Source organism: Kogia breviceps, chromosome 1, assembly GCF_026419965.1.
Source record: "Kogia breviceps isolate mKogBre1 chromosome 1, mKogBre1 haplotype 1, whole genome shotgun sequence".
Classification (NCBI taxonomy): Eukaryota; Metazoa; Chordata; class Mammalia; order Artiodactyla; family Physeteridae; genus Kogia; species Kogia breviceps.
The window spans coordinates 175,401,478-175,429,139 of NC_081310.1; the positions used below are offsets into that span (position 1 = coordinate 175,401,478).

Genomic DNA, 27,662 nt, shown 5'->3' on the forward strand with positions numbered 1-27,662 from the left:
GCCCCTAGCGCAGCCTCTCCCGGGTGCCTCGGGCAAAGGGGGAGGGTGTTCACCCGCTAGTGCCTTTCCACCCCGCGCGCCGGGGGGGACCTCCTCCCCAGGCCCTGCCCCTCCTGCTCCCCCCCGTAGCGTCTGTTCCCTCTCGCGGAGAGTTTGGCGTAGACAGCTAAGGAGCCATCGTGACTGACGGAGGAGCCTAGGAGAGACGAGACAGAGACGGCGACCGAGTGGGGGTGGGGGATCGGGTGGGGACCGGCGCTGAGTCCTTGGGGCCTGGCGGCAGCGGCGGCGGGAAAGAAGTGGGGAGGGGCCCAAGCCATTGGGAGAAACTCGTCTGGTTTGGGGCCAGGGCTGGGAGGAGGAGGGTAAGGATGAGAAGAAGCCGGGTCCGGTTATTTAATTTTGAGGATAAATTGCACAAGTAACTCTTGCACCGTTCCTCTACCAACCTCACTTCCCCTCCCCCACCGCAACGGACACAAGCACGCCTCCCTCCATCCCGAGATTTTGCCTTAGGGTAGGGGAAGGACGGAATTGAGCCAAACCCGCGGGTTCCCCCACCCCCGCCCCTCCCTCCCTCCAGTTCTTAATCCTGGGTCTACGCACACACACCCTTCTGGGATGGGGTAGGAGGCTGCTGCCACTGGGGCTGGTAAGCATCGCCCCACGCCCCAGATTGCAAGTTCAAAGCCACCACCCAAGATCAGCTCGTAAGAGCCGTGACTTGGGGAACCGCGTCCTTCTTTGGTTACCTTTTCCCAGACAGTATTCTAATTTCCAAACGTGGAGGAGGCGTGTGTGTACGTGTGTGTGTGTGTGTGTGTGTGTGTGTGTGTGTGTGTGTGTGTGCGCGCGCGCGCACGCGCCTGTGAGTGCCTGTGTGTCAGTATCACTGTGTGTGTGCGCGTGTGTATGTGTATGGGGGGGTGTATTAATGGGTGATCTTATAAATGGAAACCAGAGAACTGAACTTAAAAGAAACTGGTCAATTGTAAAACAAACAGGAATAAACAACCCTTTAGATGTAATCTGTGGTTTCTCTGGAGGTGGAGGTGGCGCTGAAGAGGAACACCCGCCCCCTCCCAATATTTTCTCCTTTGCTGCGCCTCCACCCCCAGCATTTGGAGCGGCGGAGAAGCGGCTCCGGAGTGATTAATCCGGGGATAATTCACCCCCCCCGCCCCCCGGCGCGAACCCCCCGAAGCGGGATTGGAGCGAGTCATTTCCGAGAGCGCAGCGCGCCTCTCCCCGGCCGGGCGGACACTTGGTTCATTCCAGCCGCAGAAGCTCAGAGCTCCCGCGTACCGGGATTTTTTCCGAGCAGAAAAAAGCTCCAGAGCTCTCCTGACCTCCTTTCTCCTCCACTGCGAGGGGAGCCTCTCCCTCGGCGCTGCCGGCCGCGCCATGCCGCGCTCGCGGGGACGGAAGCAGGGGCGCTGCGGCTGCCCCGCGGGGAGAGCTCGCGGCGAAGCCGGGATTTCGGCGCTTGTGCCGGGCGCCGGGAGCCGCTGGGGCCGTCCGCCGCCGCCGCCGCCGCCGACACCGCCGCCGCCGCCGCTGCTGCTGCTGCTGGGCTGGGGACTGCTCAGCGCCTCGGCCGCCGCGGGTAAGTCCGGCCGCGCCGGGGAGCCGGCGGCCGCCGCGCGCCCCACCCGAGCCCCGAGCCCCGAGCCCCCCCATCCACGACCCGGTCCCTGTCCCTTCCCCCCACCCTCCGCCTTAACCTCCCGCCCTCCCAAACGCCCACCCACCTGCTCAGGATCGCCTCTGCCCCCCCCTCTTTTCCCCCCACCCTCACCCGTCTCCCCGCCGCCCTCACCCTCACTGCTACCCACACCCCCAGCCGCAACTTGGCCGGATCCGGCCACGGGGCCTGGGAGACAGACCATCCCCGCCCGGGGTTGCGGGGCTCCCGGACCGTGGCTTCAGTTTCTTCAGCCTCCCAGCCCCCAAGGTGCCAGGCTTTTCCCAGATAAACTTTCCTGGAGCCCTCCCCGCCTCCTGATCCTCGTTGGCACGCCCGTCCTGAGGGCTGGAGCGGAACGGCGCGCCCCCTCCCCATTTGCGCGTCTGCAGGGTCTGCCCTTCCCTGCCCCCGCCCATTTTTCTCGCAACTGAAGCCCGCGCCCCCGCCGGAGCCGCCCGGAGACTGCGGCCGCCACCCCCCTCCCCACGTGTCCCCCTCCCTGGGCGCTCTGGGCTGGGAGGGGGGTCAGCTGGGCGGGGGTCCAGAGCACGCCGAGCTGGAGGACTCAGGTGGGGGCTGGAGGGTGCTGAGCGACGGGCAGGCGGGGGCGGGGGTTGCGCCAGGGGGCGGGAGAGGGAGTGTCGCCGCCAGGCTCCGCGCTGCCACATTGCCTTCGGTTTCCACTCCGCGCCAAAGTGCCCTTTCCCGCGCCCTGCTGCAGCCGAGCGCCGGGTCTGCGGCAGCGGCGGCGCGGGCGGCGGGACCTGCTCCCGGCGACCGAATCGGGGAGGGGGACAGACCTGGCGGGTGTGGCGAGTCCCGGAACTTTGCCGATGTGTGGCTGCAGCTAGTGGACCGGGAAGGCACGCGGACCTTGGAGAGAACCCAGTCCCCACTGGGAACCACTGGCCTCGACTGCTGCCCTTCCGCTTTACCCCCTGCACCCCTCCGAGGCTCAGCTCTAGCCACAGCCTAGAAAGTTCTGTGTCCCCGGGTGGGGACGGGTCCGACGGGCGATGCCTGGGGCCGCATTTTTATTTAGCCTGGAAGCTGACACCCACGGGGGGAGAAAACCCGTAACACCTGCTGCCCAGGCTTTGACTGAGAGCACCTCCGGCCTGGAGCTGTGTTGGGTTTCTTATTTACTTATTTATTTTGTTTTTGTTAAACCACCGATTGAACCTTTGAAGGCTTGGCCTCAGCCATCCGAGCCTCTAGGTGGTCCCTTTTTGGAAACTGCGACACTTCCCTGGAGAGCTCTTCTGTCCACTCTGGGCTCCAGCATCTTGTGAGCCGGTGCCCGCAGACCGTGTCGCCAGCTCCTTAACCGGGAATGTTAGGGCTGCTGGTCGGGAAGGGCGCCCCGAGCCAGCCCTAGCTCTCCCATCCCTACTTGACCGGACTTTCTCAGGTTCCCCTAAGAGTCATAGCGACCGACACCCAGAGAGGGGCGCCCGCGGTGCGCGCGTCTAGGAGCTCAGGCCTCGCGCACACCCACACCCACTGGGTGGCTGTACGGTTCACAACGACGCCGCTGGCCACCAGACTTGCCACATGAGAGGCGGGGGTACCGCTGGTACTGGCTGTCAGGCCTCTCAGACGTGTGTCCAGGAGCGGCCTCTGCTCTGGCTTAGCAGACCTGAGATTACCCCTAATATGATCCACCTGGTTTTCTGGCTCGATTTGTCCCTGCCCCTTGGGCATGTCATGCCCCCAGGGAAAGAAGAAGGCCGCCTACTGGAGCTTGCACACTGCTGGACTGTGTTGGAATCCTGCCTTGGAGAGATGGGTTGGCTTGCAGCTCTTTGGTTGGCAGAGAAGTTGGGGGTGGGAGTGCTGAACGACTTGGGGTGGGGGTGCTTGCTCTCTTGTGGGCGTGCTCTGGCTTCCCATCCTGTATTTACATGTGCTGTCTGACCTTGCCAGCAGCAGAGATTTGGAAGTGGACTTGGTTACAGATGATGGCAGAATTTGGCGCATTATAGGGGGAAGCACATTTATTTTGTGTTCTCTTCACGCCGTTGACTTTAAAAGATGCTCGGGACTGCGCTGTCTCCCTTCCTTGGCCCAGTGATGACTGGATAAAATGAATATAGGATTTGAAAGGAGGAGCCTCCTTACCTGCCTTCAACTTGGACACTCACCCCTTCCATCTGTGCCCTCACACTTCCCCTACCCCCAGCCTCCCTAGAGACCTTCCAGCAGTTACCTCCTCCCCCTAGATGATAGATCAATCACTCTCCTGTCTTTCGTTTTCCCTAAACAACTTAATCTCTAATATAAAACAAGCCAACCAGACTTCTTGGCCCTCTTGACCTTTTAGCTCCCATCCCATCTTTCTTTCTCGTTTACAAGTTAACTCTCTTCAGACGAGTCTTGACCTCACCTCCTCTGTGACCATTCACTCCCTGCTGACTGGCTTCTGTCCCCAGAACTGGAACTCTCTAGGAAAGATCGCTGATGACCACCTTAATCGCCAAACCCATCTGCCTTCTCTTTCTTTCTCTTCCTTTACCTCTCTGAACTGTGAACACTTTGGATTACTTCTTTTAAAATTTCTCTTCCTTGGGCTTCCGGCACACTGTGCTTGGCTGATTTTTCTCCTACCTCTTGGCTGTTCCTTCCCAGTTTCTAATAGTAGCACTTATTCCCCTCTTGAAAGTCTGGCTTCCTGCAGTGTTCCATTCCTTATGCTTTTCCTCATTTCCTCTCACTCCTCCCTGGGTGAGCTCATCCAGGCCCATTTCTTCCACTACCACACTCTGAAGCTTCCAGACAGATCTCTCCTGCCAAGATGCTTCTCCCGATGTATGTCTATTGGCTTCCTAGCCCACAGAAGCTCTGGCTCTAGACAGCCCGTATAACCGGCTGACTCTTGGACATCTTCACGTAGATGTTTCCCTTCCAAAGCAAACTCATTAGCTCTGCACCTAACCTCCAGTATCCTCCATGCAGGCTGGTGGTACTGGCAGCTTCCCAGTTACCTAGCTGGGAACCTTACGATCATCCTCAACTCCTTCCTTATCAGGTGGCCATCAAGTTCTGTCAGTTTCATTCTCTCAAATGTTCTCAAACCTGGCTACTTTTCTCCAAATTAAGCAGCTCTGAGCATTGAAAAGACTGTTATGCTTCCCATTTCTTTAATACGTAATTTAAAATAAAGGCACTATTAAACTGTAAGTATAAGGATTTTTATACTTACAGTTTAAAGTTCTGATTTTTCCCGTGCTAACCACTTCATTGCTTTAAAAGAAATCAAATATCAAATTATTTTTAAAAAATTTCTCCCTGCGTTGCTTGTTTTCAGAGCCCTCTTAAAAACTGGACCACTGACTATACCCATTGTTTGATGACAGTACTAACTGAATTGTTTTCAAAGTAGTTATTTATCTGCCTCACGTATTGAGCTGTGAGCTTCCTGAGGGCAGGGACAGTGCTTTATTTCTCTTGGCATCCCCAGCACCCAGCTCAGGACCTGGTATAGAATTGGTGGCTGATAGATGGTTGTTAAATCAACAGATGATTTGTTAAAATATTTTTTTCTTGGACAGTTTTCTAGGGGCTGATAAGCCTAAAACAAGAGTTTTAGGGATCAAAGAAGCCAGCTGGTTTGCAGAGGTAATGCGACAACAAAGCCACCTGATCCCCAGTTGCTTTCCCCCCAGAACCAAATGTCACAGATTGGTAAGGTAGCTCCTTAAGTTCCAGAACCAATGCAAGAACAAGCCCTAAGCATTACCCACCCCCCACCCACCCAGGAAAGGCACCAACGTATGGATTTGAACTTCCATTTGCAATTGAGCTGTGGGTTTATGGTTTGAAAAGAAACTGACCACAGCAGAGGGTGTTGACCATATCCTGGACTGGTGACAGTGTAGCTTTGTCGAAGGTGAGGCTAGAATGGTGTGGAAAGGCACGGGAGAACCAGATTGCCAGATTGGCTTGGACACTGCAAGGTTTGGGTGTGTCCAGAAGAGTCCAGCAGGTGGCTTCAGCGACACCACCTTGCCTCATGTGTCTCGTCTGCCTCTGTTTCTTCATCATTGTCACGCCAGCAGGATTTAGGGACTTTGATGGCTCAGCAGAGCCAGATGTTCCTTGTTGGAGAACTAGCTGATCTTCAGACCTCCCCAAGGCTCAGGCTGCCTGCCTGCAAAAGGGACAAGGCATCCCTGTGTTTTGGAAGGGATTAGAAATCAGAGATGCAACAGGCCCAGCACATACATATTGATTGTGCCCATTGAATGGAAGATGGGGTTGGAACAGGAACACTGAGGACAGAGGACTCGGCCAGGAAGCCTGTGTACCTTCCCAATATCCTCCTTCACTGCTCAGAAAGCTGTCTGGGTACCCAGGGGAGTGACACTAACAGCTGATGTCTGTTGAGTCCTCACCATGTGCTGACAGCAACCCAAGCACTTGCATGTATTAACTTGACCCTCACAGCAACCCAGTGAGGCCAGTAATATTATTCTCCCCATTTCATCCACAAAGAAACAGGTTCAGAGAGGACACATAACTTAACCACACCCCTAGTCAGCCACAGATTGAACCCAGGCCTGCCTGACTCCAAATCCTTTACTGGTACCCACCCTGTTATCTGATTTCTAAGGAGACCCAGCTGGTGCTACCCCTGGAATCCTTCCACACAGGCTGCCTATCTCTGTCCTGCTTTTCCCACTGGGCTGTGCCCATCAGTTACGTTGTGATGCTTTTAGCACTTGAGCCTGGATCTCAACCTTCCAACTCCTCAAGCAGCCATGGTCCATCCATCTCCACCACAGCTCCTGGAGGGTCACTACAAAGCCATCCTTGATTTGCTTCTAGTTCCAGGCACCAGTCTCGACTGAACTCTGCTGTGAACTCTCACAACCCAGGTTGTAAAACTCCTTGTATTGTAAAACTCATCAGGACATATCGGGATTTCTTGTTTAATGAGACAATGTCTGCCTTTATTCCCTAAGGCTCTATGAACTCAGGCTAGCAGTGTAGCCCAGATCACAGCACATAGCAGACACTCAATAAACACCTGTTGAAAGGATCAGAGGCAGGTTCTCTGGAGCCCAGGGTTCCCTTTCTCTATGACTGTCCTTTTGCACATTCCCAAGGCAAGGGGCTTGGAGGAGTGGGATGCCATGAAGGGGCATCCCCGGGTGGGAGGCGGCCCTATGTCCTTCTGTATATTACTAACAATAGCTGTCCTATACTGAGTGTTGGCTTAGTGCTTTATAGATATTCCTATTCAATTCTCACAACAATTCAGGTACTATAATATCACATTTGAAGAGACTGAGACTCAGAAATTAAACAGTTTGGTCAAGATTATAGAGCAGATAGGAGAGGAGACAGGATTGAACCTCAGGGCTTCCTGACTCTAGGGCCCATCCTTTTAATTCATGGAAAGCATCTGTCACAGTGCCGGACCTGTCGTTAGCATTCAGTGTATGTTAAATGCTGCCACCACCTCTACTGCTGCTACTATTGTCCACTTGCTTTCTGCACCAGCCTCTTAGAATTCTAAGAGAAACAGTTCTCATCCTGTGCCACTCTAAGATGCCACCAGATGTATCAGCAAGAGTCTTTCCTCTCTGCTCCTCCTTAGAACCTGGCCGACTCACCCACCTATCAGCTCATGCTAGTAGGCCTGTTCCTAGAGGGGTGAAGAGGGCGGACCCTCTGGCTCCCCCTAGAGGTTGGAGAATGTCACTGACACTGCCTTCCTCGGGTTTCTCTCTGAGTGGGATATGGCCTCCCAATCCCTCCTCTCTGTCTGCTACCGAGATTTTCCACGACAACAGGGGAACATCTGGGTGAACCTGAAAAATGGAGGGTTACCTCAGAGTTTTCCACCTCAAAGAGACACTGTCTCAGGATTCAGCGGCTTTGAATAGAATTCGGCTTCCCGTTGGGCCCACAGAAAGCCAAGGGTAGGCTATGCAATGTGGGTTTCTCAACTTGAAAATAGTGGTGTGGTTCTTAGAGCTCTTTCCTGGTTCTTGTAAGTTAAGAGGAACATGAAACTCATATTTATTTTCTTTCTGGATGTGGGAGCTCAACCCCCTGGGCTGTCTTTTCATACCCCACCTTTAAAGATGAGATTCTTTTGGGGGGGGGGCTGTACAAATTCAAGACATAATAAGAATTACATACTCTTTTTAGAGCATGCTTTTGATTCCCTATCAATAGATTAAGCATTTTGGAAGTTGTTTGAAAAAAAATAAAGATGAGATTCCGTATCTTTTTTCCCTCCTCTTCCACCCCAATACACACTTAATTCTTAGATCTCTGGGGTCCTTTGGCTTTCTCATGTAGTTTCACATGACATGAAGAATGGTCATGCCCTGTATACATTAAAAAATGAGAACTTTGGCCAAGCAGGAGATGGGAGGGGAGCGGATGGAATGGAATATGATGGGGTGGGATTGGAGAAACAGGATAATTTGAGATGGACTGAGGTGAAGTAGGAAGGAGTGAGTTGGGGTAGGATCAAGCATGGGTTGGGATGTATATTGAGATGGAACAGTTAGAATGAATTGGGATGGACTGAGATGGGTGGTGGAATGAAATGGAATAGGATTGAGTAAAATATGATGGTTTGAGGTGGAATTGGGAGATATAAAGTGTTCGGGGGATTGACTGGGATAGGACGGAGTGAAGTGGGATAGGATTGGGTCAGAATGGATTGGGATGGGATGGGATGGGTGGAGTTGGGTTGAGGTAGAGTGGGACAGTCGGGATATGGTAGAGTGGAGTGAATGAGTTGTGGTGGGATGGGGTGAGATGGGCGTGAGTTAGGGTGTATTGGGGTGGCTTAGGTTGGGTGAACTGGGAGGGGGGTACTGGGAGATGTAGTGGGGTTATATAACCAATTGAGTGGGCACTGTGAGGAAATGGGAAATTAAGGAGGGTACCAGAAACAACCTAACCTTCTCCACCTTATTGCAGCATCTTCATCTTCCTCCCCAGAGCTCCTCAGTTCCTCATTTGCCTGAACTGTGAAATTTCTAGCAGATAGAAAGTCCCCATCAGCCCTTGGTTCCACACTGGTGTAGATTCTAAAATGCTGGTGGCTCCACTCTCTGCTCTTAGGGGTCATTCTTCAGGGAGAAATGGGAAGTCCTGTGTGGCCACCACCATGAACCCTAGCAGAGAAATATGCCAGGCAAAAGGCAGGAGCCCCAGTGCAGCCCTTGTCAAGCCCAACATCAGAGAAGGGCACTGTGCCCACCCTGGAGCTAGTGGGGTGGCTGTACCCACAGAAAGCAAAGTTCTGGGTAGTGTAGGGGTTCACGTCTGTGGTCCCCTCTTTTGAGGAGTTTCCCCACTGGAAACTGCCTTTCACTTTCTACCTATTTGTTTCTTATTGTTGGAAAATTTTTAACTGAATTGAGCTCTAAGGAGATGTCAATTCTGCCCTGGAGAATCATCATTATAAGGAACTCTTGTGATGCTAAAAATAATGTCTGTGTAGTTAAATTACTGACAGCACCAAGATAACTCTTAGAAACTTATTTGAGAATCTCCCATGTGGTCTGGAGCAGAAAATAAGGGCTCATATTGCAGCACAAATAGCCTTCCTCCCTGCCCATGTCTCATTTATACTCAAGTGCAATTATAATCCAGAAACCTCAAAAAATTATGTGTCCATCTTCTTCGTTTTCAAATAGGCAATAGAATAAGGTCCATTATTAAGTAGCTACATCCATTTATTGATTGAAAGTAAGCAGGTGTGACAGCTGTAACTTGAAAGAGAGAAGGCAGAAACTTTGAAACAGACCATTTGAGATACAAGCCAATTATCAGAGAATGCGTAGGCATTTTGTGCAGAGTGATTGATAACCCTTTCTGAGATGAGCAAGTGTGGTAAAGTCGACTCAGGCCCGGGAGGTTTGTCTGCGGGTTGCTGCCTAACTCCCCACCCCAGCCTGAGTCTTACCACCTCCTGCCCTCATCACTCCTCCATCGCCATGTCAGGGGTAGGAGTCAAAGGTGGAGAGAGGCTCAGAGACTGGGTGAGGCTTGGTGATGGTGCATGGGGCCTCTGGCACATTACTTGGCAACAAAAAGGAGGTGAAAGTTTAATGATTTATTTTCAATCCGTGACCAACAAGGACCTACTGTATAGCACAAGGAACTGTGCTCAATATTCTATAGTAACCTAAAAGGGAAAAGAACTTGAAAAAGAATAGATACATGTATATGTATAACTGAATCACTTTGCTGTATACCTGAAACTAACACAACATTGTTAATCAGCTATACTCCATTATACAATAAAAAATAAAATAAAATAAAATGTTCCTAGCATGAAAACTGCCCCTTCAAGGATGGCACCCCTCCCCCCAGGGACCTGTGTTGCCCTGCTCTCCTGGCCTTTGTCATTTGTGCAGTCCTAGAAGGGCTGAACCATGGCAGATTCATAGCTGAAAGGAACACGTTCTGATATATTTGACATGTTTCTTGAACTTTGGCCTGAGAGTCAGGAAACTAGTCTTCCAGCTGTGGTCATGCCTCTACATCTCATTTCTTCTTCCTGGGTCTGACTTCCTTGCCTGTAAACCGGAGATAATAATACCCACCTTGTCTATGTAATGCTGAACTTGGCATTATTTAATCAACCAAACAAAAAGGATCCAGAGATTTTAGAGTAGGTCACCAGTGTAAGTCCCATCCAATGGGAGATCCTGCCCAGTGGCCAGGCTGGCTTGGCGTGCCAGGGATGCGAATCCACCTACCTTTGCAGACAGCCTGCCTGGCTATGCTTCAGGGCACAGGGTTAGTGGATGAAGGAGGGTGAACTCACTCAGCTTCCTGGCCCTTATCCATTCTTACCCTCCAACTGGCTGATCCTGAGAAATTGAAAGAGAGGACACGAACAATTCCCATCCACCGCCCATCAGACATCTGCTGCGGCCTTCTCCCTTCCCACCCACCCACCTACCCCGGGGCAGCATCACTGAGCTCAGGCTGGGAGAGGTGATTGCTAGGGCTTCATATTTACTAAGACATCCATCCAGGGGACAAGATTTGCCCCGAGGCCTTTTAACTCTAGCAAGATGGAAATTCCCTGTGTTTGAGGACCACTGGGACTCACATCTCCTGTGACATTTTGTTTCAAGAAACATGGAAAGAGGAAAATGTAACAAAGATAGTTTTCCTGGTCATGTGGAAGGCACTACTGGGTGTTTTTTGGTTTCTGCTTTTTTTTCTTTTTATTTGAGCATGACATGGAATTAACCTACCCTCAGATCATGACACTTTATGATCATCTATCTATGAAAGGCTCCTTTCTTGTTTTACTTAAAAAAATTTCCTTCCTTTATCCCCAATCCCAAGGCAATTGTTGCCTTCTCCCATCAGTACCCACTCTAATATATTTTATATATATCTTGAAATATGCATGGATCCTTATAAAATATGTAAGGTTGTTTTGTGTGCATATGTAAATTTACATAAATGATAGTGAACTATAAATTTCATCGTGTCTTGCTTTATTTACTTGGCGCTGTATTCTATAGATCTAGCCCTGCTCCTTTTATGTGTCTAGTCCTTCGTTGCATTATGAGTTGTGCATCCATCACATTGTCTATATCCACTCCCCCTGGGAATAAACCCCTGGCTTGTCTGTAACTCCTCCTGACTACACATGAAGTTCTGAAGAACATCCTTGTACATTCTCTCTTGGGACCCCATGTAAGAATAACTCTGGGCTATACAGAGTGGAAGATGGGGATCCCTGAGTTAACATGTTGATTTTCTATGATATGCCATAATATTTTCCAGAACAGCTGAGCTAGGGCTCATTTCCACCAAGGGTGCACTAGAGTTTCTGTCTCCCCATGTCATTACCAATACCTAATATTGTCCACCTTTCTAATTTTTGCCGTTCTGATGAGTTTAAAGCGCCATCTCATTGTCTTGTTTTATTTTGCATTTCTCTGATGACTAGTAAGTTTGAATACCTCTTATATGCTTGTTAGCTATTTGAGCTTCTCTTTTTGTGAACTGCCTAGTCATACTCCTTTCCTATTTTTAAATTGGATTTCCTGTCTTAATTTAGAAAAATCTGGGTTTGATTTTCAGGAGTTCCTTTTATAGTCCAGATATTGCCCTCTGTCCATTTTAGAGATTACAGATAACTTCTCCCAATCTTTCATCTGTCTATTTTGTTTATGATGTCTTTCTTTGGACAGAGATGCTTCATTTGAGGTAGTCAGATTCATCAATGTTTTATGGAAGGCAGAAGTTGGGATATACGGCTGCACTGATGAGCTAAGGGACAGGGTGGGCTCCCAGGCCCACCCGGATCCATCCTTCTACAGGGCTGGCTCTCTGTTTGGAGGCCTTTGAGCAGTCCCAGAGCCTTCCTGTCCATACTGGGACCCCAATTCCTATAGGAAGTCTTTCTTCTGGCTCAAGGCACTTTGTTTTAGAAGGTGCCAGTTAAACTACAAATAAATTACTGGATGGGTGCCACACTTAGAGAATGTGAGGGATTACTTAGCCCTTCGGCAGGCATTTATAGAGGGCCTGTGCTGGGCCTGAGCTCTCAGATGCATTGGGGACCGTAGACAAGTTTCAAAGATAAGGGTACATAAGAGAGACAACTGCCCACATGTTCATGGCAGCATTAATCATGATATCCAAAAGGTGGAAATAACCCAAGTGTCTATTGATGGATAAATGGATAAACAAAATGTGGCATCTACATACAGTGTAATATTATTCACCCTTAAAAAGGAAGGAGATTCTACATTCTACAACTTGGATAAGCCTTGAAGACATTATGTTAAGTGAAATAAGCCAGTCACAAAAGAACAGATACTGTGTGGTTCCAGTTATATGAAGTACCCAGAATAGTCAGATCCATGGAGACAGAAAGTAGAATGGTGGTCGCTGGGGCTGGGGGTTGGGGGATTGAAGGGAATGGGGGGGTTGTTTTTTCAATGAATAGAGTTTCAGTTTTGCAAGATGGAAAGAGTTCTGGAGATGGATGGTGGTGATGGTTGCACAACAACGTGAAGCACCTTAACGCCACTGAACTGTACACCTAAAAATGGTTAATGTGGTCACTTTTAGGTTTTATATATATTTTGCCACAGTTAGAAAAAAAGAAGGGTAACTATCCGGACTCTAGGGGTCAGGAAGGTCTCCTAGAGCAAGTGATGTTTAGGCTGAGACTTGCAGGACAGATAGCAGAGAGCAGATGAAGAAAGGGAGCAGGGTAAGGATTCCAACGATGGAAACACCTGCACAGGCTCATGGTTGGGTGGAAGTGAGGCATGTTCAAGGTCTGGAAGTAGCTCAGTGTGATGATTAAGGGCAATGAAGAGTCTAGAGGGTTTGGAGCAGGGGTATGGCCCCATCAGCTTGGTTGGCTGGTGCAGGTCTTTAAGGAATGCGGTGATGATGAGGGCAGGGTGTGGTGTGGACCAGGGCAGTGCTGGGGAAGGCAGGTCTTGGTGCCCCTCGGGGAGAGGTCAGCAAGGAGGATATGAGGGCATTCTCTTCCTTCCTCATTTTTTTTTTACCCTGTTCCCCACCTTCCCAGAGAGGGTAAAACATCCACAGAACTGTCAAAAGTCCATGAGACCCACGTAATAACTTCTGGATTGTAAACCACTGTTCTGTTAATCCTGCCTCAGTGAGAACAGCCCACAACTTTCTGCAAGAAAGAAAGTTAAAATAGTTAATCTACCTGCTCGGGGATGACTCCACGGGCCGTTTCAACATCCCACCTCCTGGGGAGACCTGCTGTACTCCATCTTGTCCAGGTCGTGTGTACCCCTCCACATTTTGGTCATTCTGCATCCCCTGGTCCACCTCCTCTCCTCTTCTGACCTCTCCAGTTATCTCCTGCCCCTTTCCTTTCCTGCTCCCTCCTTTTCCCAGTCCTCTTATTTTCCTGACCCCGAAACTCTTCATTCTCATTGTAGAGCCATCCTTCTCCCACCCCCAGCCTCACCATCAGTTTGAGCCTCCTCCGGACCTTTGAGCCTGTTGCCTCCAGCCCCTCCTCACCTAGGACCTGCCCTCTCCGTGGTCTTTCCTTTAGTCAGGTTTCAGCCCACCAGCTCTGTCAGCAAGGAGGATTTTCAAGGCTTTTAGCTGCTCCCACCTGCTTAGGACCAGTGGGGCTGGGTCCTTTGAACATTCACTGAGCTCCCAGTGCAGTGGCCCTGGCCTGGGGGTCAGGGATACAAATACCATTTAAAACCAAGTGCCTTCCTCAAGGACAATTACAGGCTCCTAAAGACCCAGGGAACTCTGAGGGGGGGGAGGGGCAGCAGGGCAAGCTTCACCTAGGGGTGTAAGCAGGCTCTCCAAGAGAGAGCTGGTGTCCTTTGGAGGAGGATAATATGGGGGTAGGAAGCCCTAGGTAGAGGGAGTGGCCTGGACAAAGGCTTGAGGCAGGAAGCTGTGCCGGCGGGGGGGTAGGGTGGGGGGGTGGAGGGGGGCTGGGGGATGTGGGGGGTGTCAAGTTTGCAAGCCCCTCCATCAGCATCATTATCATGGAAGCTGGAATCGGTCCTTTAGGGAACACTTGGGAGATGCTGAGAGCTGTACTTTCCCCTCCCTAAACCTTGTGGCACTCCTAAGAAGGTGATGATTTTGCAGTTGAGGAAACTGAGATTTAAGGAGATTAAGTTACTCGCCTAAGACTAGACAACAGGGAGGGAGAGAGCCTAGATTTAAACCTGGTCTGATTCTGGCACCCACAGGCTTAACAACCACTGTTGTACCCAGGTTTCTCAGTTACAAATGTAGATTCCCAGGCCCTCCCTGGATCTTCTGAATCGGAGTATCTCGGAGCAGGGTGTGGAAGCTACATCCCTAATAAATTCCTTTTATTATTATTATGCACATTAAGTCTGTCCAGGAACCTCTTAAGCAAACAGCTCCCAACGCCTGAAGGTGGAGCCCAGAGGAGATGGGCCTTCAGCCATCCACTCCTCTGTAATAACCGTGGCCTTGACCTCACCCAGGAGTCAACAGAGGAAGGGCTTCCTGCTCCCCCTCCCCACTCCTTGCCTCTCAGCTCTGCCCTGGTGGAGCTGGGAGCTGGGACCCCGGGGGGGACCAGATTAGTGCTGCTGAGATTTGGTGGCCCCCAAGAAGAGGCTGGGGAAGCATACTAGCCCCACAGGCCTGCATCCCATACCTGAACTGCTTAGGACACCTAACAAAAGGCCTGTTGGTCAGGGTGGGCCTGGCAGCTCTGAGCTCCTGATTTACCACGTCCTTCCACCAGTGCCTGATTTGTTATGTGAGAAAGCAGGACACTCAGGGGAGTCTTATTATCCCCAACTTCCTTGTGTACTAACTCCTATTATTCCAGATTTAATACTTGAAGAGTGGACACAAAGCACTGAAGTGCCATTTTCCTGGGGCCTGTTGGTGGGAGTCAGCTGTATTTTAGGACAGAGGCGAAGCAGGCAGGCTAAGGTGGGGTGGCCAGTCGTGGTCAGGGTCAGGGCAGACGGGGAGGTTCTCCAAAGGGTGAGGCCAAGGCGTCCAGGTTTGTTCCTGGCTGGAGCAGGACTCAGCTGCCAGGGGAGGGGCTCTAGCCCAGTGGATGGACATTTAGGGAGTCTGTTGTCCCTGTGAGGAGCTAGGGACTCTGCAGAGAAACCTAGGCAAAGGGCCAGTTATGCAAATAGGGATGCTAAGACAGGAAGTACAGAAGTACAGAGACTCTGGGAGGCCAGGGAGTCGGGGGGTGGGGGGGGAAAGAGGGTGGAGGGGGTCATTCATTCATTCATTCATTTGGCCAAGTGTTTCTTGGGTTTCAGGAAGTTGGGTAGGGACTATTAAATGAGTGCCCTGAGAGAGAAAGATTTCATGATCAGTTGAATTTGGGAATCACTAAACCTCTGGTTTCCAATGTATGGTCCAAGGCTTTGCCAGGAAGCTTCATAGAATTGCAGCTTCACTATCCTGCCTGTAAAGGTCTATCTGGTGGACATGCTTTGCCTTTTAGTCCAGTGCCCCTGCCCCCTGGCGGAAAGGGAGAGCTCCCCTCCTCTGTGGGCTGAGACTGCGTGGTGAGAGGCAGGGGACCAGGCTCCTAAATGTCTCCGTCTCCCAACACAGCCCAACTTTGTTATGACTGGGCACGCGCTCCTGTTCTCCGAGTTCTTCCCAAGAAACTTGTATATCAAGGCACTATTTCCACCAGTCTGCATTTATTGAAAGGGGCATGGATTCTTTTCCCCATTTTTATTCCTAAAAGAAATATGTAACTGCCAGTTGTTTTGGGTCTGTTGGCCCTGATCGGCTCTCTCCCCACATCCCACCCACCCCGAAACAGTTATAGGGAAACTGTGCCACGGGGTCAGAACAAGTGCAGGAGGCCCAGGCTTCCTTCCGCTCTGCCCTCACGCAGAGGCTGGCAAAGCCACATCCAACCTGTGGAAAGCCCCTCCTTCCTACCTTTCAGCTCTCTGTTCCAGAGCCCCAGGCTCCTTCCCACCTTCTCGTGGCCTCAGCCTTCCTTCATTGCTCCCACGTTGTCTGAGTTGATGCCCTGATTTCTAACATGGGTGGCTCTGATCTTCCGCCCTGGGAAAAGGCATCTTCTTGGGAACTCACTCTTACTCCCTTTATCTATGGTTGAGACACTCCCATTCATTCCCAAGTGCACCTCATTGCATTTCTCCTTTCAAAGCAGCAGACAGTCCTGCCAAGGGGCTGAGGTTTCTCGGGAGGCCCTAGGCAGAGAGGCTGGGGAAAACAACACCCCTTAATTGTCAAGCCTGTGGGCCCCATCCCACCAATCAGAATGGACAAAGGGCAAGTGTGACCTCACTGACTGGGTTGAGTTCCAGCCCGAAGCAGGCACTTGGCATTTGTTTGCCTGTGCATTTTGATGGTGGATAAATGCTGTTTCTGTTAGGCTCTTTGAAGTATGGAAAGTAGCTCACAAACTCTCATTACTGCCTTTGAAGACCCGTAGGGGTCTGGGAACCCCAGGCAGGGCTCTGATCTTGTCCAGTGCCTCCTCTGTACCCTCCCTACCACGCCTTTCTTCCCCTCTCAAATTTGGAACCAGACAGAGTGAAAAACAACAAGAGGAGTCAAATGGAGAGGTCAAAATGTCAGCTCATTACTGATGGAGCTGGTTGGAGAATGTGGCTTTGGATATGCGGCCAAAGCGGCTTGTTAATACATCACTCTTGAATGGGAGAAACTTACCCACCCATTCAGGGGCAAAAGGGGACAGCCTGGGGCCTCCCTCACAGGGGCCAAGCCTGCTGGACTAAGTTTAGGGAGGTGCGAGGTGGGTGGGGCTGGGCTGAGCTCGCCAAGTTCTTCCCCCGCCCCCCCCCCCCACCCCGCAACTCACTATTTAGACAAGTCACTCCCCTCCTGCAGGGGGCGAGAGTGAAGGGTCAGGGAGGCCAGAGAAATACGTGTCTGCAGTACTTTGTCCTCTGGGGCATGGAGTGGGAACGTTCTCCCCTCTATGGAGTTGCGGCTTGGGGGGAGCACGTGCTCTCCTACCTGGCCGTGTTGGATCCAGGCCAGAGCAGGTCAGCATCGCCTGCAGCTGAGGGGTGGGGGTGGGCAAGCATGCCTGTCCCTCCCACCCTGGAGGGATGGTTGGAGCCCCATCCACTTTGGGCACAGCTATGGATGCCAGCCAGCCTTGGAGATTTCTCAAAGCCCTTACCCAGACCTAGAGGAGATGTTGACTAAGACATTGATCGTCTGGCCCCCTTGTCTCTGTGACATATTTAAATAAGAAAATAAATTGTTCATTTTTCTTTTCCTTTCCTCATCTCCTGGAAGAGTAGATGCAGAATGTGCTTCATCCAGGTGAATTTTAGGAAATGAGACTGCTGTTTAAAATGCCTCTGCTCTGGAGTCAGAGCTGATTCTCCTTGGTTAACTCCTTGATAGAAACTGATGTCAGATTAGGGCCAGGCACCATACATTTGCTTTGCAGATGGAGGACCAAAATTGAGTGGAATAATAGGTCCAAGGCAAGAGGAGCAGTCGGGGTATGACGGGGAAAGTTACTAGCCTAACAGTAGAAATACCAAGACTTTTTCCTTTTCTCATCCTCCCTTCCCCTCCCCTCTCCTTCCCTCCCCCTCTCTTCCCTTGCTTCTTTTTGCCTTCCTTCCATGCATCCAGTCATCTGGGCATCCATTCAACCATGTGGTGTTGAGCTCCCACACTGTTCTGGACTCTGTGTGGGGTTCTGGTACCTAGAGGTGATGACAGGTATAGTTTCTGTCCCCCCAGCCCCACCCCCTAAGCTTTCATTCTTTCTAATGTATCACCACTGGGGTGGACAGATAACTAAGCGTAACTTAAATGCGATGCGATGCGTACCACAGTAGAGTTTAGCATGCGACTGGGATGGGGGTAATGGGAGGACAGAGGAAGGGCAGGAATCCAACCAGGGACCACCAGGGATAACTTCCTGGATAGATGTTGAAGGTAGAGCCGACAGGGTCCAGTGGGAGTTGGTCTAGGGAAGACAGAGAAGAGTAACCTGTGGCTTCCTGACCTGGTAGCGATGTTGGTAATGGGCCAGAGGCCACTTCTTGGGGGTGATAGTGTGTCACCTGGGTGGGATGTCTGTGTGATTCTGATTCTGTGTTGGACACATCGCTGTACACAGTCACTGGGCAGCAAAGACCCCACTGAGCTAGGTCGTATAGTTATTCCCATTTTATAGAAATAGAAACTGAGGTTTGGAGGAATGAAATTACTTGTCCAAAGATCACATAGCGGGTAGAGGATGGAGCTGCGACCATTGCTACCACACAGCGCCACCCATGCGGAGTCTCTTGACAGTGTTTCTACAGCTGTTTCCACCACAGCACACAAGCCAGGATCCCTGGAGAGAGTCCTGCACTGGCACGAATCACAGACTGTTTTTATAATAATAGTGGTGATTACATTATCTTCATGTCTGCAGTTTCTGCTGTGAGCCACGGTGCCAAGCATTTTATTTACACCATCTAATATACATCTAACAACAGGCTTGTAAGAGAAATGACATTATTACCCCCATTTTGCAGATGGGCAAACTGAGGCTCGGTGATGTTACTAATGGCTCAAGGTGATACACGGTTGGTAATGTGGGAGCTAAATGAGAACCCAGAACTGCAGGACCCCAGAGCTCATGGTGTTGAGCAGGACATTTTTCACTTCCCCCTCTGCAATTTCACACAAGAATGGAGGGAAGGGGCCGTTCTTGTCTTATTTCACTCCCTGCACATGTTCCTGCCACTTTCCAAGCCTCAGTTTCCTCATCTGTATTAAGGGGACAGTCATTCCTGCCTGCCTTGAACAGAGATGGTGGCAGGCTCACCAGGACCTTGGAAAGGCCTATGTCATTGGACCTGTAAGGCGCTTGTAGCTCTCATCTCCCGAGGGCTGGGTGTCTGTCTGGGGAGAGACTGGGGCGGGTGGAGAGGAGCCACTTGTGGGCCTCGGCTCCCGGGATGAGTTCTCTGATCTGATCTATCTGATCTGATCATTCAGATCCATCGTTTCTTGGACGTGGACACCAGATGTGGAAGGATAAGGACATCTTTGTAGGCGGCTGCGGCAGGTGGGACAGGATGACCCCCTGTCTCTTCCCCAAAGGCCACGGCAGCACAGGAGGGCGCAGAGAGGCTGCTCGGGGACACTTCAGGGCTCACAGTAATGGGCCTGGCTCTGTGCAGTGTTGCCAGGGTGGTCGGATGCCGTTCCCGCCTTGAGGAGCTCACATCGCTGTGGGGAGGCACGAGTGGAGCACACAGCGCAGCGTGATGCCTGGAAACCCGGCAGGCATCCTCCACGCCTCCCTTTCTCGTTTCCTTCCCCTCACAGTCAAGCCATGAGCCAGCCCTGCTGGCTGCACCTTCAAAATACATCCAGGATCAGCCCCCCCCCCGCCCCCTACCATTTCCATCACAGCCCGGAGTCCGAGCTGGCATCTCCTTTGCCTGCACTCCTGCAGGCGCCCCCTCTGCGGGTTCCCTCCTTCCACTCTTGCCAGCCCAACAGCTGGAACGCTTTGAACAGTGTCATCAGATCATTCATTCCTCGGTGCTGAACCCTCCAGTGGCTCCCATCACGGTCAGAAATAAGTCAAAGTCCTTCCCACATTCTTGCCCCGGCTTCCTCCCTGACCTCATCTCCCCTGACACTTGCCCGGCTTAGTCTGCTCTGGCCAGTGGCTCCCCTGCTGTTTTGTTAGACAAACTGGCCGTGGTTCAGTGGTCTTGGGCTCGACGTCCCCAGATAGCCACAGGGCTCAGTCCATCGCTTTCATCAACCCCTGCTCAGATGCCACCTCCTTGGAGAGGCCTCCCCGATTCCCTTGTCCTTTACTTACGCTGCCTTAGGATTCTTCATAGTCCTTTTAATGGCCTGACATATTGTATATGCATTTCCCCACCCCCATTTTGTGTCTGTCTCCACAAGTAAGTTCCATGAGACCAAGGAGCTTGTCGGCTTTGTCCAACTCTAGAATAGTGTCTTAAACATAGTCGGGGCTCAGTGACTATTGGGTATTGAATGAATGAATATATATAGAGAGAATCCAGGCTGACAGAAGCCCAGAGATGGAGCAAACAACTCCGTGTGTGGGTGGGTTGGTAGGGGCGTCACTGGGTGAGTGGTTGGGGGTCATTGGGTGAGGTGACGTGGGAGTTGGGACGTATAGGAGGAGCAGGCAATCTTCAGGGGAGGAGAGAGGGGATGCGACCCCAGGAAAAGCCCACAGACCTCAAGGGGCTGGCTGTTGACAGGAGCGGAGGAGAGAAGTTCCTGTGGAGGGAGGACGCTTTGTGCTGTGGCTGAGGCCACACATCCAGCTGGGAGCCGGGGGCGGGGGCAGGTCAGCAGAGGTGGGGAGAGCTGGGCCGCTCCCTGTGAAGTGATTATGAGCCTGGACTCTGGAGCCAGTCTGGCTGGGTTCACATCCCAGCCCTGCAGGGAAATCTCTTAAGTCACCATTTGAGATGCTATTAAATCATCTCGCAGGATCTCAGAGCACAGTGCTGGGGTGTTCTGAGAAGCACACGTTGGAGCTTCGGAGAGACCTAGGCTTCAATCCTGGCCCTGCCTGGTCCTAGCCCGCATAAGAGACTGAATAATCTCTTTTGGCCTCAGTTCCCATCTCTAAAATGAGAACAGTTGTCTTAATTCACAAAGCCTTTGTAACGATGCGGTGAGATGATATACGTGAAGCACTTACCTAGGCCTGGCCTGGTACTTGGTCATGGTTGCCAAGGCAACGAGCCTGCTGAATCAAGTGGGATCAGGAACATTGGGAGAAAACTTGCCCTTGAAGCTCTTGGTGGGCCTCAGGTGTTCTCCAGATATTTGCTCACCTGCGAGGGCCCACGCCTTCGCTCGGAGACCCTGTCCTCCAGCCTGCTCCTCCCTTCAGGTCCTTAGAGGACCATGCCCCCTCCCGCCTTTGGGCCTTTGCACATACTGACTCCTCTGTCTGGACTGTTCCTGGCCCCTTTCACCTCATTAACCGAGGCTCATCTTGGCTCAAGGTTCACTTGCTCCTCCTGGACCCTCCATCTAGCTCATTTTCATAGAAGTGTGTTCCTTGCCCTCGGATAGCTTATCTTAGGTAATGATTATACATGGATCATAGTCATTAATTTACTCTTCTCACTCTCCTCATAGACCGTAGGCTTCAGGAGGGCAGGGACTGTGTCTGGCTTATCTCTGGACTATAGACAGTCCCTAGCAAATAATAGGTTCTCAGTTCAGATGAGGAATGACTCAGGGAAGGTGGAAGGGACACGCACAACTGTAGCGACCTTGTCTTATTCTTCTCCTGTGCTTCCACAAATAAGACTGGGAAGACTGAGGGAGGCCCCTTAGCCGTGAACCTCGCAGCATTAGGAGGGATCCCAGTTCTTTTAAGATTTACAACAACAATAATAAATAACACATACTCGGCGCAATAGTCGCTATGCTAAGTACTCTGCAGACATTACTTCATTTAATTGAAACGTCATTATTATTGAGTGAGAAAAGCAAGATGCCGAGAAGTGTGTATAACGTGATCCAATTTAAAAAAGATAAACAATGTCAATCCCCCACTCTATGTGTAAATGTGTATACGGGAGTATGTATTTTTATGTTTGCATATGGTTTTATGAGCAAGAGTAAAAATACGGAAAAATGCAAACTGGATTGTTAAGATGGGTTACCTAGGGGTGTGTGTTGGCTAGTGGGTAGTTCGAGTGGGTGAGGTGGGGGAGTGAGGGAGAAAAAGCCAAGTGAAAAAAGGGAAAGTAAAAAGCAAAATTGCACTTAAAAACTCAGTATGCATAATAAAATCATACTTAGCTATTCATGCAAGATTGTATATGAATGTGTATGTAAAAAGAAATAGAAAAATTGTTCCAGAAAGAAAAAAGTACTAGATGCCGGCAAGGGTGCAGTATGGTGGGCACTTTCATAAACTGCTGGCGGGAGTGTAAATTGTTACAAACTTTCTGGAAAGCAACTCGGCAACATATTACCAACAGCCTTAAAAATATTTATATGTTTGGACTCGGTATTTGACTTCAAAGAATTTACCCTGAAGTAATAATCAGAGTTGCAGTCAACCATTTATGTGTGAAATGCATAGCATTCTTGGTAAGAGAGGGAAAAATGGGAATGAACTAAATAGCCAACAATAAGAGAAAGGTGAAACAAAATGTTATGTCAAAAACTCAATTACAGTCTTATGACAGTCCTGTAGACAGGACGACTCTTAGCATCTCCATTTTACAGATGGAGGAAGCAGAGGCTCAAGAAGGGGAAACAAGTTGGCCTTAGTCACCGGCCAGTAGGTGGTGCAGCAGGATTTCAACCCCTATGCATTTGCAAAAAACTTAAGAATTCCTGCCTTATGGGTAGGCTTGCCAACAAGGTGCATATCTGCTGTTCAAGTCCTTCCCCTGGAGGAAATTGTACAGTTCGTTGCTCCAAACGCTTGACATCTTGAGCTGGGACCTGTTCAACCATAACGTGTAGAGGGACCCCCAGAAGGATCATCAAAGTGACTTCACTTTCTTTCTTTTTTAAAAAATTTATTTATTATTTATTTTTGGCCGCGTTGGGTCTTCGTTGCTGCGAGCAGGTTTCTCTGCTTGCCGTGAGCTGGGGCTACTCTTCGATGCGGTGTGCGGGCTTCTCATTGTGTTGGCTTCTCTTTGTTGCGGGGCACGGGCTCTAGGCGCACAGGCTTTTTAGTAGTTGCAGCACTCGGGCTCAGTAGTTGTGGCGCACCAGCTTAGTTGCTCCGTGGCACGTGGGATCTTCCCGGACCAGGGCTCGAACCCGTGTCCCCTGCATTGGCAGGCGGATTCTTAACCACTGCACCAGCAGGGAAGTCCTTCGCTTTCTTTTTAACGAGATAATATACAGAAAGCCTTTAGTCAGCACCTGATGCAGAGTTAGCACTCATTATAAACTCTAACTTGTAATTCACGTCATCATTTTTCCTTGGTTAGAGAGGCAGTTAGGAAACTAGGTCTTTTTCTTCCTTGTCATTCTAATTTCTTCTCTCTGGGTTAGCTTGGAAATTGTCCTCTTAGTGGCAGCCCATGGGAGCATAAATAGTCAAAGCTTTGGAGTCAGATCTGGGTCTGAATTCTGGTATTGCCTCTCAGCAACTATGTGATTCCAGACAAATTATAAAATGATAAAAGACCAGCGAGAGAGTCTGGCATGAGAGAAAGAGGGATGTGACATTTGGATAAAGACTTGCTGTTGAGAGTGCTCGGATATGTCCTGGGTGAAAATAACTTATCAGGCCTTGAGGAAAGTAGCATAGTTTCAATCACTTTTTTTTCTTGTAAAGTCATTTGACTTTGGTTTACCCATTCTCTACACCTCCAGAGGCATAACCAGGTCCAGGCTATGGAGCGGAATGAAGAGATGCAGTTGATGAATGGATGAGTGGATAGATTAATGGATGGGTGAATAGGACAGTAGGTGATGGTAGGTGGATGGGTGGATGAGATGGATAGCTAGATGGGATGGATGGGCCTTTGGGATGGATGAATCGAGAGATGGGCTCTTATATGGGGGTGGAGGATGAATGCATAGATGGCTAGGATGGAAAGATGAGGACTGACTGATAGGCTGGTAAAGTGGAAGGTGGAAGGATAGATGGGATAGATGGGCTGGGTGAATGGATTGGATGAATAAATGGAAAGATGAATGACTAAATGGAAGGATTGACTTGATAGATTATACAGATGAAATGTGATGGTTGAATGGAAAGACTGAGGGAATGGATGATGAGTAGATTCACGGGATGGGTAGATTTAAGAGGGTTTGGATAGATGAATGGATAAAAGAAAGGACCCAAGGATGTGTGGATGGAAGGATGATTGGATAATGGTTGGATCAGGGTTTTTGTAATTTATTGTTCAAGCAAACCTGTCTGGGGACTGTCTGGTTGAAGGTGGAGTTAATGGCTGATGGGAGAATAAAATATCTTGGCTTCTTAGAGGGACTGCCTGGGGATAGGAATCTGGACTCCTCTACATCATTCTGTTATCAATTCCCATGACATCCTTAGTGAAAACTCTGTATCAGGCCTAGAACACCAGCACTGACTATGTTCACATACCTCTGTGTCTCTTCTAGTGCACGCACAGAGTTTTATTGACTCTGACATGCAAATACGAGATATGTCCACACTGGCGTTTACACTCATATACAATTTGTAATGGAGATGGTCTGTTTGTTCTCTGCTGGAAACCAAATGAGATTCAATGGCTAATAGTCCACAGCACACCCAGTTGGGTGGGATGGGCCAAGAAGAAGGATAATCAAGTGGCCCAGGGGCCCTTGCCTTGTTCAATGGATGTGGGGTTTTATTCTTTGTTAAACAAGTAATTTATTTTGAAGGCCACCAGTTCAGCGCAACAGAGTTTTTAGTTGTTCTTTATCAAAGCAAGCTGGGTGGCTAAAGATAAAACACAGAAGAGATCTCCCAGGTTCTCAGTTGGGAGTCTGAATAGTCTCTAGGATACAGTTACCCAAATAATCTACTTTTCCTCTTCTCCCAGCCATGCTGCTTACTTGCTCTTTCTCTTTGTTGTAATTTAATTATAACTACTTTTCAATCACTATAAAAGTCGTGTATCCTCAGGGCAAAAATTCAAACAGCATAGAAGGGCATTTGGTGAAAAAGGTCTTCTCCCCACCACAGGTCCCCTAGTCCCACTTATTCTAGAGATTTTCAAATTCATAAGTAGAAATATGACACCAACTCTTTGTATCGCACACAAATGGGATCATTCTAGGTATATCAAATATACAATCCTGTAGCATGCTTTTTCTCTTGACAATATCTCTCATACATCTTTCTGGGTAGGCATATATTAACTCATCTTATTAATGATTGCATAGTATTTCACAAATTACCATAAATGACTCAATCAGTCCCTTATTATTTAGCCTTTTTCTAGTTTTTGGCTCCTCCAAATAACACCACAATAAAATAGTTGTGTGTGTGTGTGTGTGTGTGTGTGTGTGTGAGAGAGAGAGAGAGAGAGAGAGAGAGAGAGAGAGATTTCAACATGAATGTTCATTCATGTTGAATAAATCCATTCTATAGAATGGATTTAGTGCCTCAATAGATATATGAATTTATGCTGATAAAACTGCTAAATGACATTAACTTAAAGACTACAAATAGTATTGGAGAGTTCTTGGTTTCTCTACATCTTAGAGTGCATCAGAATCAGCTAGAGGGCTTGTAAAAGTACAGATTTCTGGGCCCAAGAGTTTTCTGATTCAGTAGATCTGAGAGGGAGTATGTCTGGTACAGTACTGAGAATTTGCGTTTCCAGCAAGTTCCCAGGTGATGCTAATGTGCTGGTCCAGGAACTACTGCTCTGTACCTATCCAACAACTTTTAAAAACTTGCCAATCTGATATATATCAGATATCTGATTATTATATTTCTTAATTATAAATGAAATTAATCTTTTCATGTTTCTAAGTTACTTTATCTCTTTTTGTGCAAATTGTCTCTTCATGGACTTTGCTCATCTTGCTAGTTTTCTATGGCATTGTTCTTATTTTTTTCTTATTGATTTATAAGAACTTTTTGCATATGCAGGACATTGGCTCGTTATCTATAACAGTGTGGCAAGTCTTTTCCCCAGTTTGGAGTTTGTTTTTAGGTTCTGTGATTCCTTCCTTCCTTCCTTCCTTCCTTCCTTCCTTCCTCTCTTTCTCTTTTTTCTTTCTTTCCTTGTACATATAGAGGTTCTACATTTGTATACAATCAGATTTGTCAATGTTCTGGCTTTCTACTTTTGTGTTATACTTAGAGAAAGGTCTTTCTCACTTAAAGATTATATAAAAGTTAACAATGAATATGTGTTAATGCTTGTTTTCTTACTTCTAATCTAAAATAGGGCAGCAAGTGTTACTATGGCAGTGTAGTAATTACTTAATTGAAAATGAAAATGTGAAGTCTTCACATTTCTGAATTAACCTGAAGGGATCTTTTCAGCCTCTTCATCCCTTGGATTTGTAAGAGAGAAAAGAAACTCCCATTTGATGATTTCCTCCTCTTTTGGCTATTGCTGTGATGAGATGCGATTTAAAAAAAAAGAGTTTTAAGTTTGAGGGCAAAGTGTGTAGGCTGTTTTCAGACAAACAGATGTTTCTAAAGTGATGGAGGCACAGAGAAAACCACGGAGGCCACAAGCATGAGGTGGCAGAGCAAACAAAATCTCCCTCCCCTTCTGACGGTCTGGCTGCTTTCTTGTGAAACACTCCTGTCCCCGGGCATGCCTTCTTCCATGGAGCTGCAAGGCTTTCCATTGGAAAAGAAGATTGGGAATGAGGGATTGTGAAACAGCCTTTTATACAATCTGTAATAATGTATGCATCAATAATCGTGGGCTGACTGAATTAATGGAACCATCATGATTTGGAAAAGATTGCCTTTTCTATTATTCACACAGCTTCACATGCGGGGTTTTGGAACAAGGTCCTGGATGCTGAGACAACATCCTTAGCCAGCCACTGTACCAGCTTCAGAGGAACTGGCAGCCTAGTGGACAGCTAGACATGGTCACAAGTGATACTTATAAAAAGGGAGAGAGGTGCTAATGGAAGGTGCTAGCTTGTACAAAGGCAGGAACCACATCTTATCTATCCTTCTGTCCCAGGACCTAGCACAGCACCTGACACGTAGGGGCTCAATCAATGTTTGATGACTGAATGAATAAGTTTGGGGGCAGAGAGGAGTGAGCAAAGAACTGCCCGGGCAGGTAACAAAGGAGGAGATATTTGAGCCTTAACAGGAGGAAGTGTTACAGAAAGAAGTGGGTAATGAGCAAGGTGGGTCTCTGTGGGTGCCACCCCCTGCTCAGCAGAGCTCAGGGTGAATTCTATAATGTCACGTGGCAGCGGTGAAGGTATAGACTTTTTTGGGGAAAGGGAATGTTGACAGAGTCAGGGTCAGCAAGAGGGGCCACAGTGCTGTGCCTGACGTCAGTGGGGGTCTGTGTTCCAGAGGAGGGGGCCACCCTTTTCTGTTGCTCTTCCTCCTTACAGGCCAAGCATGTGAGGCACCTTATCAGTGAAGGGACAAGCTGCTTGGGAGTAGGCTGTTTATAAGATTGGTCTAGGAAGGCCGGCTGTCCTGCACCTGGGGAATTTGCAACCTGTGGGAAGTTGGAGTCCCCCTGGTCCCTTGGGAAGCTGAGCTTGCATGCTCCTGGTCCCAGCTAGCTCATGGCTCAGGGGACCCCGAGTGAGCACCCAGAGGTGTTGTCAGAAAACCCTGATGCTTGTGTCACATTGGGGAAGGGTATTCTGGGCTGAGCGATGAGCTTGTGCAAAGACTGAGAGGTGCACCCTGGCCCATCTGAAAATCAGAAGGACAGTTTAGGCCTGAAAGGGGATGGGCAGCTTGGTGATGGTGGGCTTCCTGGACCCACTTTTCCCTGCGCTGTGCTCGCTCACAGGCAGG

At 49.4% G+C, this 27,662-nt stretch overlaps 1 protein-coding gene across 1 annotated transcript in view; it reads left to right on the forward strand.

Moving 5' to 3' along the window:
• The first annotated feature begins 1,196 nt into the window (after positions 1-1,196).
• CSMD2 (CUB and Sushi multiple domains 2) overlaps positions 1,197-27,662 on the forward strand; it is a 655,429-nt gene continuing 628,963 nt past the window's right edge. The window contains exon 1 of the mRNA XM_059070872.2: positions 1,197-1,606. Within this exon, the coding sequence (XP_058926855.1) occupies positions 1,405-1,606 (202 nt within the window). The 5' untranslated portion in view covers positions 1,197-1,404. The remainder of the gene's footprint in view (positions 1,607-27,662) is intronic.